This window comes from Diplotaxodon limnothrissa, linkage group LG2 (genome assembly GCF_057381915.1).
Source record: "Diplotaxodon limnothrissa isolate DT_005_m linkage group LG2, D_limnothrissa_male_GT1.1, whole genome shotgun sequence".
Lineage (NCBI taxonomy): Eukaryota > Metazoa > Chordata > Actinopteri > Cichliformes > Cichlidae > Diplotaxodon > Diplotaxodon limnothrissa.
The window spans coordinates 23,609,815-23,623,801 of NC_140597.1; the positions used below are offsets into that span (position 1 = coordinate 23,609,815).

General features: G+C 44.6%; 1 protein-coding gene across 1 annotated transcript in view; it reads right to left on the reverse strand.

The window, feature by feature from the left end:
* Positions 1–1,400: 1,400 nt before the first annotated feature.
* The window catches only part of gpc4 (glypican 4), a 32,457-nt gene continuing 19,870 nt past the window's right edge, over positions 1,401–13,987 (reverse strand). The window contains exons 2-9 of the mRNA XM_085361402.1: positions 12,492–12,650; positions 7,729–8,126; positions 7,233–7,398; positions 6,286–6,416; positions 4,886–5,032; positions 4,674–4,798; positions 4,403–4,575; positions 1,401–4,316 (exon numbers count right to left, since the gene is read on the reverse strand). Coding sequence (XP_085217528.1) covers positions 4,069–4,316; positions 4,403–4,575; positions 4,674–4,798; positions 4,886–5,032; positions 6,286–6,416; positions 7,233–7,398; positions 7,729–8,126; positions 12,492–12,650 — 1,547 coding nt within the window. The 3' untranslated portion in view covers positions 1,401–4,068. The remainder of the gene's footprint in view (positions 4,317–4,402; positions 4,576–4,673; positions 4,799–4,885; positions 5,033–6,285; positions 6,417–7,232; positions 7,399–7,728; positions 8,127–12,491; positions 12,651–13,987) is intronic.

Below are 13,987 nucleotides of genomic sequence, written 5' to 3' on the forward strand. Positions count from 1 at the left end.
AAGATCTGCATGGGGTTACGTTAATTTTACATTGGCCATAGGTGATAATAGATTGGTTTTCTCACCTTGTGGTAGGATCCAGCCCTTCCGCTACCCTGAATTATGCTTAAACGCCTTCAAAATGACTAAAAGCCCCAACTTACATCTTATACAATGCAAAATTCTTCGTAGAACACACTGTACAGGACAAAGGTTGTTCCAAATGGGCTTTACACACTCAAACATATGTACCTACTGCAAAGACAATTCTGCTGTTTAGAGGTTCTGGCAGAGGATATGTGAAGACTTATACACATGGTTTAGTTGCTGTATCCAAGGCTCACCTAAGCTGTGCATCTTAGGTGGCATAAGTGAACTAGATATGGAAGCAGATACATCACATATACTCCTTACTTCCTTATGCATCACTAAGAAAACACAGTTTCTGTATTAATCAAATCAATATAGAATTTTACTTCTAGATCACATTAATCTGGAGAGAATGTCTGCCTCCAAAAAACCAACTGGGTGAATTTCTTTCTCTCTGGTCCCCACTGATCAATTCCATTATTCAGTGAGGGTGGTTGACTGTAGACTGTAGCCCTGTTTCCTTGTATGCCTTATAGGCAGATGAGGGTGGTCTCTGGGACTATGGGTCTCTGGGACTTATATATAAGGGGCTCAGGATATTCTCTAAATAAAGGACGGCAATTTATATTTTCTCTATAATATTTACTTTGATTCATAATTTATAAAAATCACAGTAAATTGTAAACAGGTTCTTGATAGAATCCCTCAATTCATCCACTGCCTGAAAAATAACTTCCAAGTCAGCTTCCTCCTGATTGGCCGTCTCCCATAACATGGTTTGAACAGCTGGAGGTGGACCTTCTGTCGTGCCCTTAAAAACAATTCAAATTGGGGTCAAACACACATTTATTAGAAAGGACAATTAAACACAAGTGCTCTAGTTCATAGCTTGTTGCCTCATTTCTCAATGATGATAGTATCCTATAATCCTCTGCCCAGTGTGTGCACGCATCATGCATTGTAACCAGTAGAAAGCTACTTTTGGCTGCTTCCTTGTTGCATGGGGTCACCACAGCTGTGCATGATCGACTTGGCAGTTATCAAGCCGGGTGGCCTTCCAGACATAAATCAAAGGGGATTTGGATCTGCAGCAATCTCCGACCAAGCGACTGTAAACCAAGACACTATGCATGCATTTATGTAAACACTGACCACAAAAACTTAAAATCCAAGAAGCAAGCAGTCACACCACATTTAAATATTGGCAGTCTTTATTTCAACAAGACTAAAAATGTTGTTTAATATACATTTTCTCTTACACTTTAACATCTATCTCATCTTGTTTTTCCATAACATTTAGGAGATACTCTGACAAGTAGAAATCTGGTGTACTTGTAGGGCCTCTTTTAGAGACATCTAAAACCGCTGCTTTTTATTTACACTCCCCCCCACCACTCTTTTCAGTCACTCACTCCATCCTCAGAGAGAGTCCTTTCTGTTCTTGTGGGCCAAAGGCATACATGGAAAGGTTTCAACAACAGTCCAACTTTAAAAGACACAAGACTGAACTCGCTCTGTGGACCGAATGGACGTCTTCCAGCAGCTGGACCAACTCCTGCCAGCTGGAAACGTTGCTGCCCTGGCCTGCAAGCACAGACATTTTTGTCACCGTCGTCAGCCTAAAACATTTCTTCCGTCTCTCCAAAAGTCGGGCTTCTTCACACTCCTCACACATGACACGAACACGTGCACGAGCCCTTGTGGAAATGTTGGTGGAACACAAGGGAGAAAAAACAGTAACCTAGAATTAAACTGGTCACCTGCAGAAGTAATGCCAAATCGAGCTGCTCAAGCACAGCTTTTTGATTTTAAATTAAGGCTTCAGTATTTCATACGGGTTGCATAGATGTTTCATCAAATCCTTCAAGGTCAGATCTTGATACGACGTCTTCGTCTGATGATTGCGGATGATAACTGATAACCTGAAGATGTCCCGTAAGCTCAAGATCAACCTGTTAATGTCAAAGCCAGACAACATGCAAAGGAATAAACTCCCATCTAATCACTTCATCCGTGCAGACTCGCATTAAAGCTGCAAATCTTTTCGCTATACTTTTACAAAAATGTATATTTCTGTCCACCTTAATCTGCACACTGAAACATTGTAGATGTTGCATTTTTGATAATGTGTAAGTTCTAAATGCATGTTTGAAATACATGGAATACATTAGTGCAGCAATGCTGCACGAGTCGGCATCGTTGTAGAGATGAGATGTTCAGGTAATGCAACTTAACAGACCCGATTATCAAATGAAAAGCTCCAAGAAAAAAACAAACAAAACAAAAAACAAAAAAAAAAACGTACATTGTGCTTGTCAGCTGGTAACAATATACTCAAACACCTCAGGGAATCTGAGCAGATAGATCATAAATCATCAACAACAGCCACTTTCTTTTCTTTTCCCAAAAACAAACAAAACAAAAAAAACGTAAGAAGATGCTAGTAATGTACCAAACATAAAAAAATAATCAGGCACCTTTCATTGCATTAATTTTGGTAGTAATTGTGAAAACACTTAACTTTGAGTTGAAATGATGAGAACCGTTCAGAATGAGTCCATTTATACTGACACAGGCCATTTAACGAGGTACAGCGTGTACTGTGGGACGGGGCCAGAAAAACAAAACAAAGGCCCCAAAACCTGTGCACACTGACCAGGGCGCACCCCTTATCTGTGCACACTGACCTCTTCCACCACCTACAACTACCAGTAAAATCCACTGTAGTACCTAATATATATCTTCATACCAAAAAAAAAAAGCTAAAAATCTCAACACCTCCTCAACATAAAACCCTGTATTAAAATAATCTTTTCTAGATTTCCATTTGGTTAAAACACTGACTTTTGTTCCTCTTGTCTTGTTTAATTAAAATGCTCCCAAAACGTGCATGTTGCCCTCTTTTCTTTCCAAACGTTAAGACTGTATAGAGTCAGATCTTCTGTGCCGATCTGAGCTTACAGTACCAAAAAAAAAGAAAAGAAAAGAAAAGAAAAGAAAAAAAGAGGGCATTTGGGACATGTCAGCTTTGCCTTCTAGGGGGTTTAATGGCAGGGGACATATCCAACTCTATCAGACACTCAACCTTATGGTCTAGATCACATTGACTCAGTAAGCACGAGGTATAACCTTACTATTGAATTGCTTAAGCTGAAAGAAGTTCAGTGAAATAATAATGAAGAAATTTAAAGTTAAGATGCGAAATGCTCGCAGCAAACGTACATTATGCGTGTTAGGGGCTTGCAGAGCACCCCGCAGACTCTTCCACAGAACGACGCCATCTTCAGGTCAAACATGAGCACCTGTGCTGTAAACTCTCACTGCATTTTTGAGACGAGCTGCCTCCAAAGCAAACCGAGCAAAACAAGTCTCAAAATGCTTCAGAATTTCTAGCCTTTGTAAAAGTATAAATGCACACAGGCACAAATATTCACAGTATGCACTTTTATAATGTGCAAAAAAATAAAAAAAAGCTTTGAATTAGTAATAAGACAGCGTCACGTGGGTTCTGTTTCTATTAGTCATGTTTTGTGACCGATAGAAAGACCAGCCTCAGAAATTTAAAGATGTGTCCCAACACAGGCACTCAGAGTTTGACCCAATATCTTTCTTAATGCTTAGATGTCAGATTTCAGTCATTGAAGAAGGCACAAAGTTAATCATGAGATTAAACTGCCAAAGTAAGTGTGAAATGCTGCAAGCACAACCAAAAAGTAGCTCGGAGAGAGCTGTCGGAGGGCAGGTTTATCTGGGCGACAAAGGTGGATCTCTTGGGAAGAAAAATCATACTGCTGTACACTGATGTCTTTAACAACATACGAACAAATAGTTAATAGTGAGGTTATTGTAATATTAAGAAGTTTCTTCCCCTCCCACCCCAACAGTGGACAGTCCAATGTCCTGAAGGCAGTCTTTTTGTTTTTTAAAGTCTCTCTGACAGTTTTCCCCTTCGTGCTGTTGCTCCTGGTCGTTCTCTTCCCTCTCCCTGTCCAGCCAGTTTTATCTCAAGCGGGAAACTAACAGGGCCAGGGCGAGCCCGCAGAGCGCCAGCGCCATGCTTCCCCGTGAGGTGACCCCAGCTGAGTTATTGCTTTGCACTGGATTAACCCGTGGTGATCCAGCCACTTCACTTCCACCCGCTGCTTTTCCACCCCGTTCTTTATCAGACGTTGGTGGAACAGAGAAGTACATGTCGCAGTTCGGACCGTCGCAACCGCTGCCGCTCTCATCTCCGCTGCCGTCATCATCTAGGGGGCAAAAAAAGACAAGCAGGTGAGACGTGCAGCTAGGAAACCGAGTCGCAAAAGCTGTGAAGCTCATTAACCGCTCTCACCGCTCTCTGCAGTAATGTCGACGCCGCTGTGTGCAGCTTTGAGCCGGCTCGTCATTTCCTTCAAAACTGCTATCTGACTGCGGATGACGATGTCTGGTTTTGTTATGTCCACGTCCACGTCCGGGTTTGATATCTGATTGGCCAGCCCGCTGCCAATGACATCTGATTCGTACCTGGTGGAATCAAGTCTGGCATTAGACTTTAAATTCAATAATTTACAAGCAATGCAGTAAAATTTAGATTCTCTCTTTGTGAAGTCTGCGCCTCTCACCTGCTTTTCGCTGTACCATTCCAGCACTCATCACCAGCTGCAATCCCCTCGCTTACACACACAGTCTCTGGCAACGTGGACCAGAACTTTTTGGCATGCTTCAATTTCTTTTTTACTTCAATTGTCTGTTTAGAACACACAAAAAGAAAAAGATCAAAAACAATTACTCAGAGTAAATGTGATATTCACTTCTTTGCCTTCTTAGTCCTCACCAGTCGATCTAAACTGGTTCCAGCAGCAGTGGTGGGTCTTGCTTCAGGACTGTAAGGGCGGAAGCGGCTGGTGAAGGTGGACTCTTTAACAGAACGTTTGGAACGAAAGCCGGCGCTTATTTTGGGCGTTCCACATCCTTGGAAAACCTGTCAGAGGAGGAACAAGAACAGAAATGTTTTACAGATGAAGACAAAATGATTAGCCACCCTGTGAAATGTTACGTTTTGGTCAAAAATGTCCTGAGTGCTTTTTTAACAATAGAAGGGATTTTCAACACAGCATTTCTAAACAAACTAGTTTCTTCAGAAAGCATAAATTATTTCTATTTGCCCACAATATAAGAATTATTTCAGACAAAAACAAACAAAATCATCAAGAAATGTAAAGACAGACACACAACGCAGAACACGCCTGGCAGCAGTGGGAAGCAAAAGACTAGAAAGAAAAATGGTGAGAGAACAACTGCCAAGACACCCGTGAATGACTTAGTCAAGTTTGAAATTGTAGTCTGAAGGAGACAATCACTATAGACCTGCACAGGAATGAGCTGCGAGGTTAGAGACCAGGAAAAACTTCTGCAGAAGAAACGCCTTCAAGCCAGACTGAGGTGTGCTAAGAACGACCTGGAGACAAATAATCCAGACTAGAAGAGCGTCCTTCGGTCAGAGGAGATAAAACTACAGCTCTTTAGCTGCAGACACTTTGCTGATGTTTGGAGAAAGTAGTGAGAGTTCTACAACTCAGAGGACAGCGTCCCCACAGAGGAACACAGTGGTGGGAGGATCATGATGGGTTGATGCTTCAGTGTGTCTGGAACTGGGAATCTCATCAAGGTGGAAGGAATCATGAAGAAAGAAGTTCATGTGAAGATTTTAAAAGAAAACCTCGAGCAGTCAGAAACCAACCTGGGTCTGAGTCGTCTCTTTATCTTCAAACACAACAACCTAAAACATGTCGCTCCTGGTGAAGACCTACCGCCAGAAGACCAAAGTGAACGTTACTGACCGGCCAGTGCAAAGCCCTGAATTGAATCCCACTGAAAATGGGAGGAGCTTCAGACATTCTCCAAAGAAGAATGAGCAAACAAAAGTTTGTTCAGGAGACGCGTTTGAGACTGGCTGAAAACTACCATAAACGACTGCAAGCTGTTATCCAGCAAAAAGAGTAAACGACTATTAGCATCCAGGAGGTAATTATTTTGACCCTGGTAGTTTTTGTGAAATCATTTTGTTTCTATATGCAAAGTAAAAATAATCTAAGCATTCAAAATAAAACAAAGATGTTCGGACAAGCTGTGCTAAAAAAAGTCCTTCCTCTGCACTTGGAAGGGAGGGCTAATAATTCCATCCTCATCTCTTTTTATTTTGTTTAATTTGAAAGGCGCTGAAATGAGACTCACCTTCTGCGACACCTGCATGCTGTTCTCCTGCATGTTCATAATGGCGTCTGAAATCTTCACATCAATGGGATCCATGACAGACTCGAAATTAAAGGGACCTTCGAGCCTCTCGGCGAGACTATGCATGGCATCTGAAAACCAAAACATAACAAGTTGAAATCAACACAGGGGAAAGCAATTACACGCTCCTACCACTAGGGAGAAGCACTCGCATTAGGGTGAGACATTTTTAACCAGTGAGATGAGCCATTAGTGTAGGGCAGGATCAAGCTGCAGCACAGCAAGGGGGCAACAGAAACCAGATGCCTCTGCAGACCGCAGCGGTGCCAGCAGCCAGAGATCGACACATGTAACGGTGATATAGTCAGAAACCATGTTTCTGGTCACAAGATCCATCATGCAGGATAAATATAAAGCACACAGTGAAGAACTGTGGATGTGTGCACCACCCTGAGTGTAATGTAACTGATCTGGGTCTGTTTGTACACAGCACAAGACTGCATTCATTCCAAGGGTCACCGCATGTACAGCCCCTCCCTCCCCCTTTTCTTAAACAACCTACTAAAGAATGAGGGACATGTTTGTACATGGTTTTCAACAATAAAACCGTTCCTATGTTAAATGTTTTTCTTCCAAAGCTGAACTGCAGTTTACCTCCTTTATTTACCCCGGGTCTATCATGTCACAAATCCCATTGCCACTCTGGTTTCATGCTCACAAGGAGAATAAGGGGTGCACGCTTAGATAAGAAAGTCGATGAAACTAATGATCTTTGAAGAAATATGAGTAAGCGGCAATGAACCCAGGAGCAGGAGGCTGCATAAATATACTCTGTTGCCAAATTAAACACTTTCAGCTATTATGGTTATAAGGCGGTGTAATCACGGGCAGGTTTCTGTTAAACAGTGGCTGCTAAAGGTGCCCTTGTTCGCATGTCGTCTGCTTACCGAGGAAGTTGTTCCACTCCGTGTCCAAGTCTGCCTGGTTAGCCAAACAGCCACGCATCACATTCAGACAGTAATTCTGGCAGGGTTTCAGGGCTACTTGGCCCGAGCAGTAGGGACAGTACAACATCTTCATGGCCGCTCGCACACAGCTGGGAGAGGCGCTGACCTGGAGTAGGCAGAGGGCAGTTAGTGGGCCGTTTTCATTACATCATAGCCGAAGCACTCACTCGACACCACCAGAGACACATTCTCATACTCTGAAAAAGCATGACCATTAATTGCATAAGCCAGATCCACAAAACAGTTTAATCTAATCGCCTATGAATCACTCAGTACAGTGGAAAAACAAGTCATACCAGAACAGTCAGAGTGGTTTATGTTACCAGACAGAGAGAAAGAGAACTACAGATCAGAGATGTACAGGACTACAAGGAAAACAAGTCTCGTTCTCGGCTGTTAGTTTTTCTCTTTGTTGAAACTGTGCTCCGTCACTTACCGTAGAAACTTTATTGGCCACCTCAGGCATGAGCGCCAGGCCACGCACAAAGGTGCGTGCGGCGATAAAGGACCTCGTTAACTGGATGCGGAGCTTGCGGGGCACGTCGCCGAACGGCTGCAGCTCCTCCGTATGTCGGCTGACGCAGTCCATGTAGGTGTCGCTGAACTCGTATTGCACGTTGACCAGCTGGAACATCCTCTCCAAAAGGTCGGCCCAGAATTCCGACAGCATGGAGTCCAAGTTGACGGCAGCGCTGCCGGACACGTAGTACTGGGTCAGGGACTGGAAGAAGTTCTTGAAAAGTGCCGAGTTCTGCACATACATCATCCCGTATGTTTTCACAAACATGCTGTCCAGCGAGATCTCTGCGTTTTTCAAAAGCTCGCGGAAAAACTCTGTGGAGATGTGAAAGAAAGGCCGGGTTAGTCTACAGCCTGCGGGTGACAAAGAACAAGAACAAACAGTGTCAGATTGTTTATATTTAAGTGTCTACAGGGAAGAGTTCAAGATGTCACGAAGAGAACATCTAAAGGAGCTCAGGGCTAAAGTTATGACTATCTGCCCAGTTGGACTTTTCCTGTTTTTTGTGACATTTTGAACTTACTGTTGTGTTCCTCTCTCAACATTTTAAAGGACTTTAGAGGCCCAAGTTTTCTTTCAGTACATTAAAAATTTTGCTGCCACCATTTGAAATCAGACTGACGTTACTCCCATTCACCTGTGCCCCACGCTTAGAACGAGCTTAAGCATAAAATCTTTAATGAAAGGCAAAAGGAATGTGTTAGGGGACAGTTGGAGACGAGGGGGTGAGCGCGGAGCATCAGCAGAGATGTCTCTCCACATCAGTGTGCTTCAGACTGACCACCATCAATGCCATTTTTCTGTTGTCACATTCCATTCGCCTTCCTTTCTGCCAGCTTCTCTTGGACTGTCCTTCAGAGACATTTTCAATAGGATTACGGAATAATGCGACCCCACAACCACCAGCAGTAGCAGCCCCTCCCAGCTACCGTATATGGACCTGTATGCACCCCCCTCCCACTACTATCCTACCAGCCCTGCATCTGCCTCCCTCCCCTGCTTTCACTTCATCAGTTCCTTCAGAGAGCTCTCTTCACTAGAGATGAGGAACAATGACCTACTTCATCCTGAGGAATGTCCATCACCCCCCTACCACCCCCCAAATAATCCAAGCCCCTTCTCCCAGACCCCACACCACCCTCCTTGCCCAATTTTCTTAATCTGAATAAAATGAGAATTCCACAGAGCCTCTGAAACATGTTTCACCTTCAGTCTCACACACACTCGCCCTTTTTATCCATTATCTGTGCCCCCCACCCCCCTCTCACAGACCTTCTGTCCCGTTGCAGTTTCTCGGGGTGCCCACTGCGTGGCTTTGAAATGTAAAGTTCCCATGCTCTCGCAGGGGGAGTCACTAAATGCTCTCTGCTACCAGTACACACACAAACACACTCTCGCACATTCACACTCACACAGAGGACCCGAGTAGTGCTGTCACTTCCACTTCAGACTGACACACTAAAAAGAAAAAATGAGATAGAGGAGGGGTAAGGGTGGCTTGGGGCGGGTTAAGTTGAGGGCTTTTTTTAAGAACTTCAAATCCCTACTGTGTCGCCAAGGATACCGGAAACACTGCAGCCCCTCCATTTACCTCCTCGCCATCACAAGTGCACGCGCACACACAGACACACACACAGAGCCAGGGGAGAGGGCACCAAGTTCCACGCTCCATTGACAGAGATTAAAACAAAATGGTCCACCCCCACCCCTGGAATGTCATAGTAGCCACACTGACATGAAAGTCAGTGAAAGGAGACTGAGGAGGTGAAGAAGAGGAGGAGGAGGAGGAGGTGGGAGAGGCATGAAGCACGAGGACAACCCTAAACTTCTCCGTTTCCTTTCTACAGTTAATTAGAGGAGTAATTCCTATATGCTAAACAGATAAGCTCCATTATGCGTCTGGACAAACCCACGGGTTTTTAAGAAGGGTGTGTGAGGGGTGGTGGCACAGTGGGGGCAGGGGTGGCGGGGATACGGAGGCTCTCTGGCCCAGGCTGAGGGGCCCAAGTATGAGCAGCATTACTCAGGCATCTTGCATTGTCATTAAAAACAATTTATGACACGCAGTCGTCTGCCAACAGGCCGAGGAGCTGAACGCTCCCTCTGGATTTCCCCATTAAAAATGTACCTGTCACTCAGCCAATGGTCTGAGAGAATCTGGGTGAAAGGTTACACATGAGAGTGTCAGCTGTAGGGAAATGTAAGGAAAAGGACGACTCCTGCTCGACTATCTGTCTTTCCCTTCCTGCACGCTCCCCCCCAGCTTGTCACTATTCCAACGTGCTGCAGAGAAAGCGCTAAATTACGAACAACGATCCTGGGCCCAATCCATCACAGGAACAGAGGAACTGACCGATCTCCTCCCACTTCCTCTTCCAAAAACTCCCCCCACTAGTGTCCCTATAAACTATGCTCCTCCCAATCCCAGCCCAGGCGGTAATTGCATCCTATTTGTGCCAATTAGTCGCCGAGCTTCTCCCTTTTCTTATGGTATGGGATTCTGTCCCTCCTGCTGCTGAGCTCGGTGCTCAGATGGATGTCGCTTGTATGTGTCTGGAGGCAATGGGGCCATAATCCAAGCGCTTAATTCCCAGACATGGAGTTGCTCTGCTGGACAGGGTCACTGCAGCAGGACAGGCTGAGGTCAGAATAAACACGCAGCGACGAGACACACAGAGAAAGAGAGAACTATTTCTGGCTCTGGTCTTAATTGGCCATGACTCTTCGCTCCAGGCGCATGATGAGAGCCTGCCCAATCACATACACTACTTCCTGAGTTTATTAGTGCGCGAGCGAACGCCTTCATGTGCAGCTGCGTTTGTGCACATGTGCGCACTCCTTGTGATGTCACGGCCGCTGCTGTCATTTCTCTGCAACAGTAAGCAGACCAATGAGCACTTCCTGTTCCCATTTCACTGGCTGTAAGCGCTTCCTTCGGTGGCGTCTTGATGTGACAAAAGGAAATAATAGGCCGGCAGCCTGAGCCGGTCACCACATTTGATGTGAGAGAGAGAGAGGGCCTGGCGATTTAGGTAGAAGAGAGCACAGCAGGGCTTTGTAAAGAGATCCCACATCTAACTGTTGAGAGACTGCAGCAACCTGCCTACAGTGATGATGAGGAGGGAGCACGCAGGGAAGAGGTTCATGGTCATCCGTAGAGCTGTGCCCTTCTGATAAACTGGACGTTCTTTTTGGGCGTTGCCAAGCTTTAGAATTTTTGCGCAAGCCAGTTGTTATGACTCCGTTAGAAAAACACTCCGTGCTGAATAATATCGGAAAAATTCCTAAACAAAACAATATTTATGCAATAGTTGATCGGTGGTGCTCTGGATGGATAAACTTGACATAAGGAGCCGAAGCCACAATTGTTCAGAAAGATTATTTTTACGAAATTGTGGTTCTGGTATCAGTCCCTCTAAAATCAAACACCGTGAACACTATTTTAATCTCAACGTTCCACTCTAAAGTTGAACCCTGTTACGGAAACAACATCTTCATTTGCTCGCACGCATCTCGGGTGTTGTTTTTAAACCTGGTTTGTGGTCGTTACTTAAACGTGACACTGACATTTCTGAAGCTGACCATTTGTTACAGGCTGTTTTTGTATATTATGGACGAGATGATTAAACGAGAAAATAATAATTTATAGATTTCTCAATAATGAGAACAGCCCTTAATATTGCCACTAAGCACCAGATGAGTTGTGCAAGACAAACAGGGTGGAGGACATGCATGCGTGAGAACTGAGCGCAGTGAATCACAAGCAGGACTTGGACACAGTGAAGAGAGATGGAACGAGAAAGAGCGGCAAAGAGAGGGGTTTTTGGGAGAGTGAGGCATAAGAAGGGGACAAAGGGCAGTAAGAAAGGAGAAAAAGATGGGCGGGACAGCTCGAGCAGCCACTGCATTCCAACACGTCACATTCCTCTTCACATCTGGCTGCAATACACATGCTCCCTGTTACTCACCATCCCTCGCTGCCTTTCACAGACACATAAGAGCTGACCCACATGTGTGCACACCAATGCAGAGCTATGCACATAACCTCCTTTAACAAGCAAGATTCCAATGCACCGGGAAACTAAAAATATTTTTTCTTCCCATGTTTTTCCACTCAGCCTGTTTGGGAATCCTCATCCTCCCCTCTATCCTATCATCGCAGGGCTGCAGTGGTGGCATGGTTTGGTGGTTGAAGGTATTCAGAGCTGCCCTGCTTCCTCTGTGAGTCAGCACTGTTGCATGTTCCCATGCGCTCTGGCCCTCAGCAGGGGAAACCTGATCCCAATATTTACAGGCATACACACATGTGCTCACACACAGAGGAACAGGAAGTATAGAGACGACTAAATCTGAAGATGTGTGTGGTCCGTCTGGAAGCACGCGTGTCTCTCTGGAGAAAGGGAAGCCTGTATTTCTTTTATTTTATTTTTTTACATTTCCTTCAGGGGGACGATGAGACAGGGAGCAGAGACATTGGGAGACAGGTGGACAGGCCAGAAGACACAGACTGGCTGTCTCTGCTATGAGCAGTGCGCTGGCAGGTGGGAGTGTCCATCAAAAGGGAAAAAAATAAAAATAAATAAAAGTGTAGCACAAATGCTGTGATGAGGAAACCAAAGCCAGTCTTACAACATAACCTGAAAAGCTGCATGTGTTTGTGAGCCAGTGTGTTTGCTTACTGTCAAAGTGGTCATGCCTCTGTTTGAAGGTGGATTGTAGGCTGGTGCTAAGCTTGGAGACGGGAGCTTTGATCTCCGTGTGGCTCTGCTGGCTTAGCTTCTCCTCCATCTCCACAGTGCAGCAGGAGTAGCCCTGCGGACACACTTTCAGGGGGACTCCTGGAACAGACGAGGGAGAACGTGCGTTAAATTTCCACGTCATCTGAGAAACATGCAAGTCAACACAAATTAACTCGAGGAACAAAATTTAAGATTCGATTATGATGCTGTTAATGTCACTGTAGCAGCAAGTAATGCAGATCAGTCATTGATTTCTTCCCTGGGATTCAGACCTTATGCTGAGAAATAACAGGTTCACCTCTCACCAAATCAAACGCACCCTGGCTGTTAAAGCCCCCTTAAATGCACTTAATTGCAGCTCAGAGGAGCCTTTAGCTGGCCGCTTTATAGAGCCCTGCTCTTATCCCGACACTCCCCTGTCTTGATGGATAGTTCAGTGCCAAAGCTTTCTCTGAGTGCTGTCCCTCCTAAACAGTGTTTAAGAGGAAACGATTAACTTTTCGCCCACACTGCAGGTAAGTGCGCTGACGTCAACCACAAGCACATGAATGGAGATAAACATATGTGCAAGCATGCTGGGCTGAGGAGTCTGAAAATGCTCTCCAAGTAATGTAAATTAGAAGGTTTTGGACTCCTTATTTCGGTGTAGGGCTGCCACAAACGATTATTTTGATAGTCGACTAGTCATCGATTATTTTTGCGATTAGTCGACTAATCAGATCATGCATCCACTGAACGTAAAACGTACAGCTTATTGCACCAGCACACATCTGCTCTTATATAACTATCATTAGCTTACAGCTTGAAGTGTTTAAGGTATGTGCTAACTAAAAATAAAGACAAGATGATAGTTTATTAAATTTTAATGAAATCTGCAGGTTGTTTCAGTGAAGTTTAATAAACTCATCTGTCTGCTCCTTGCTATCTAAAATATAACAGGACACTAGAGCCGGGCGATAGAACGATAATGATATGTATCGCGATATAACTTTTTCTCGATAGAAAAATTAAACTATCACGATAGACCTCGCCGCTCTTGTCCTCTTAAAAAAAAGAAAAAAAAGAAAAAAAAGAAAAAAAAAAGAACAGCCAATCCAAATTAAGTAGCGCAGAGCCACACAGCCGCAGCGTCACGTCACGTGATTTGTTACGTACAGCACAAGTGCCAAGCCGCACATGTGTATTTGTTTGGGAAGCAGCCAGCCACCGTACCGCCCGGGTAATGGAGGAAATGAGTGTGCCGACTAGAAAAATCAACCGAGCGTGACCGAAGAGAAAACAGATGATGGTTCCAATGCCGGAGAGATTGTCGAACAGAAGAGCCATAGAAGTTCCGTAGTGTGAAGGTATTTCGGCTATTTCAAGTCTGACAAAAAAACAGAGTAGCGTGCACTGTAAATTGTGCCGAAAGCAAGTCTGGAAATACAATAAACTGG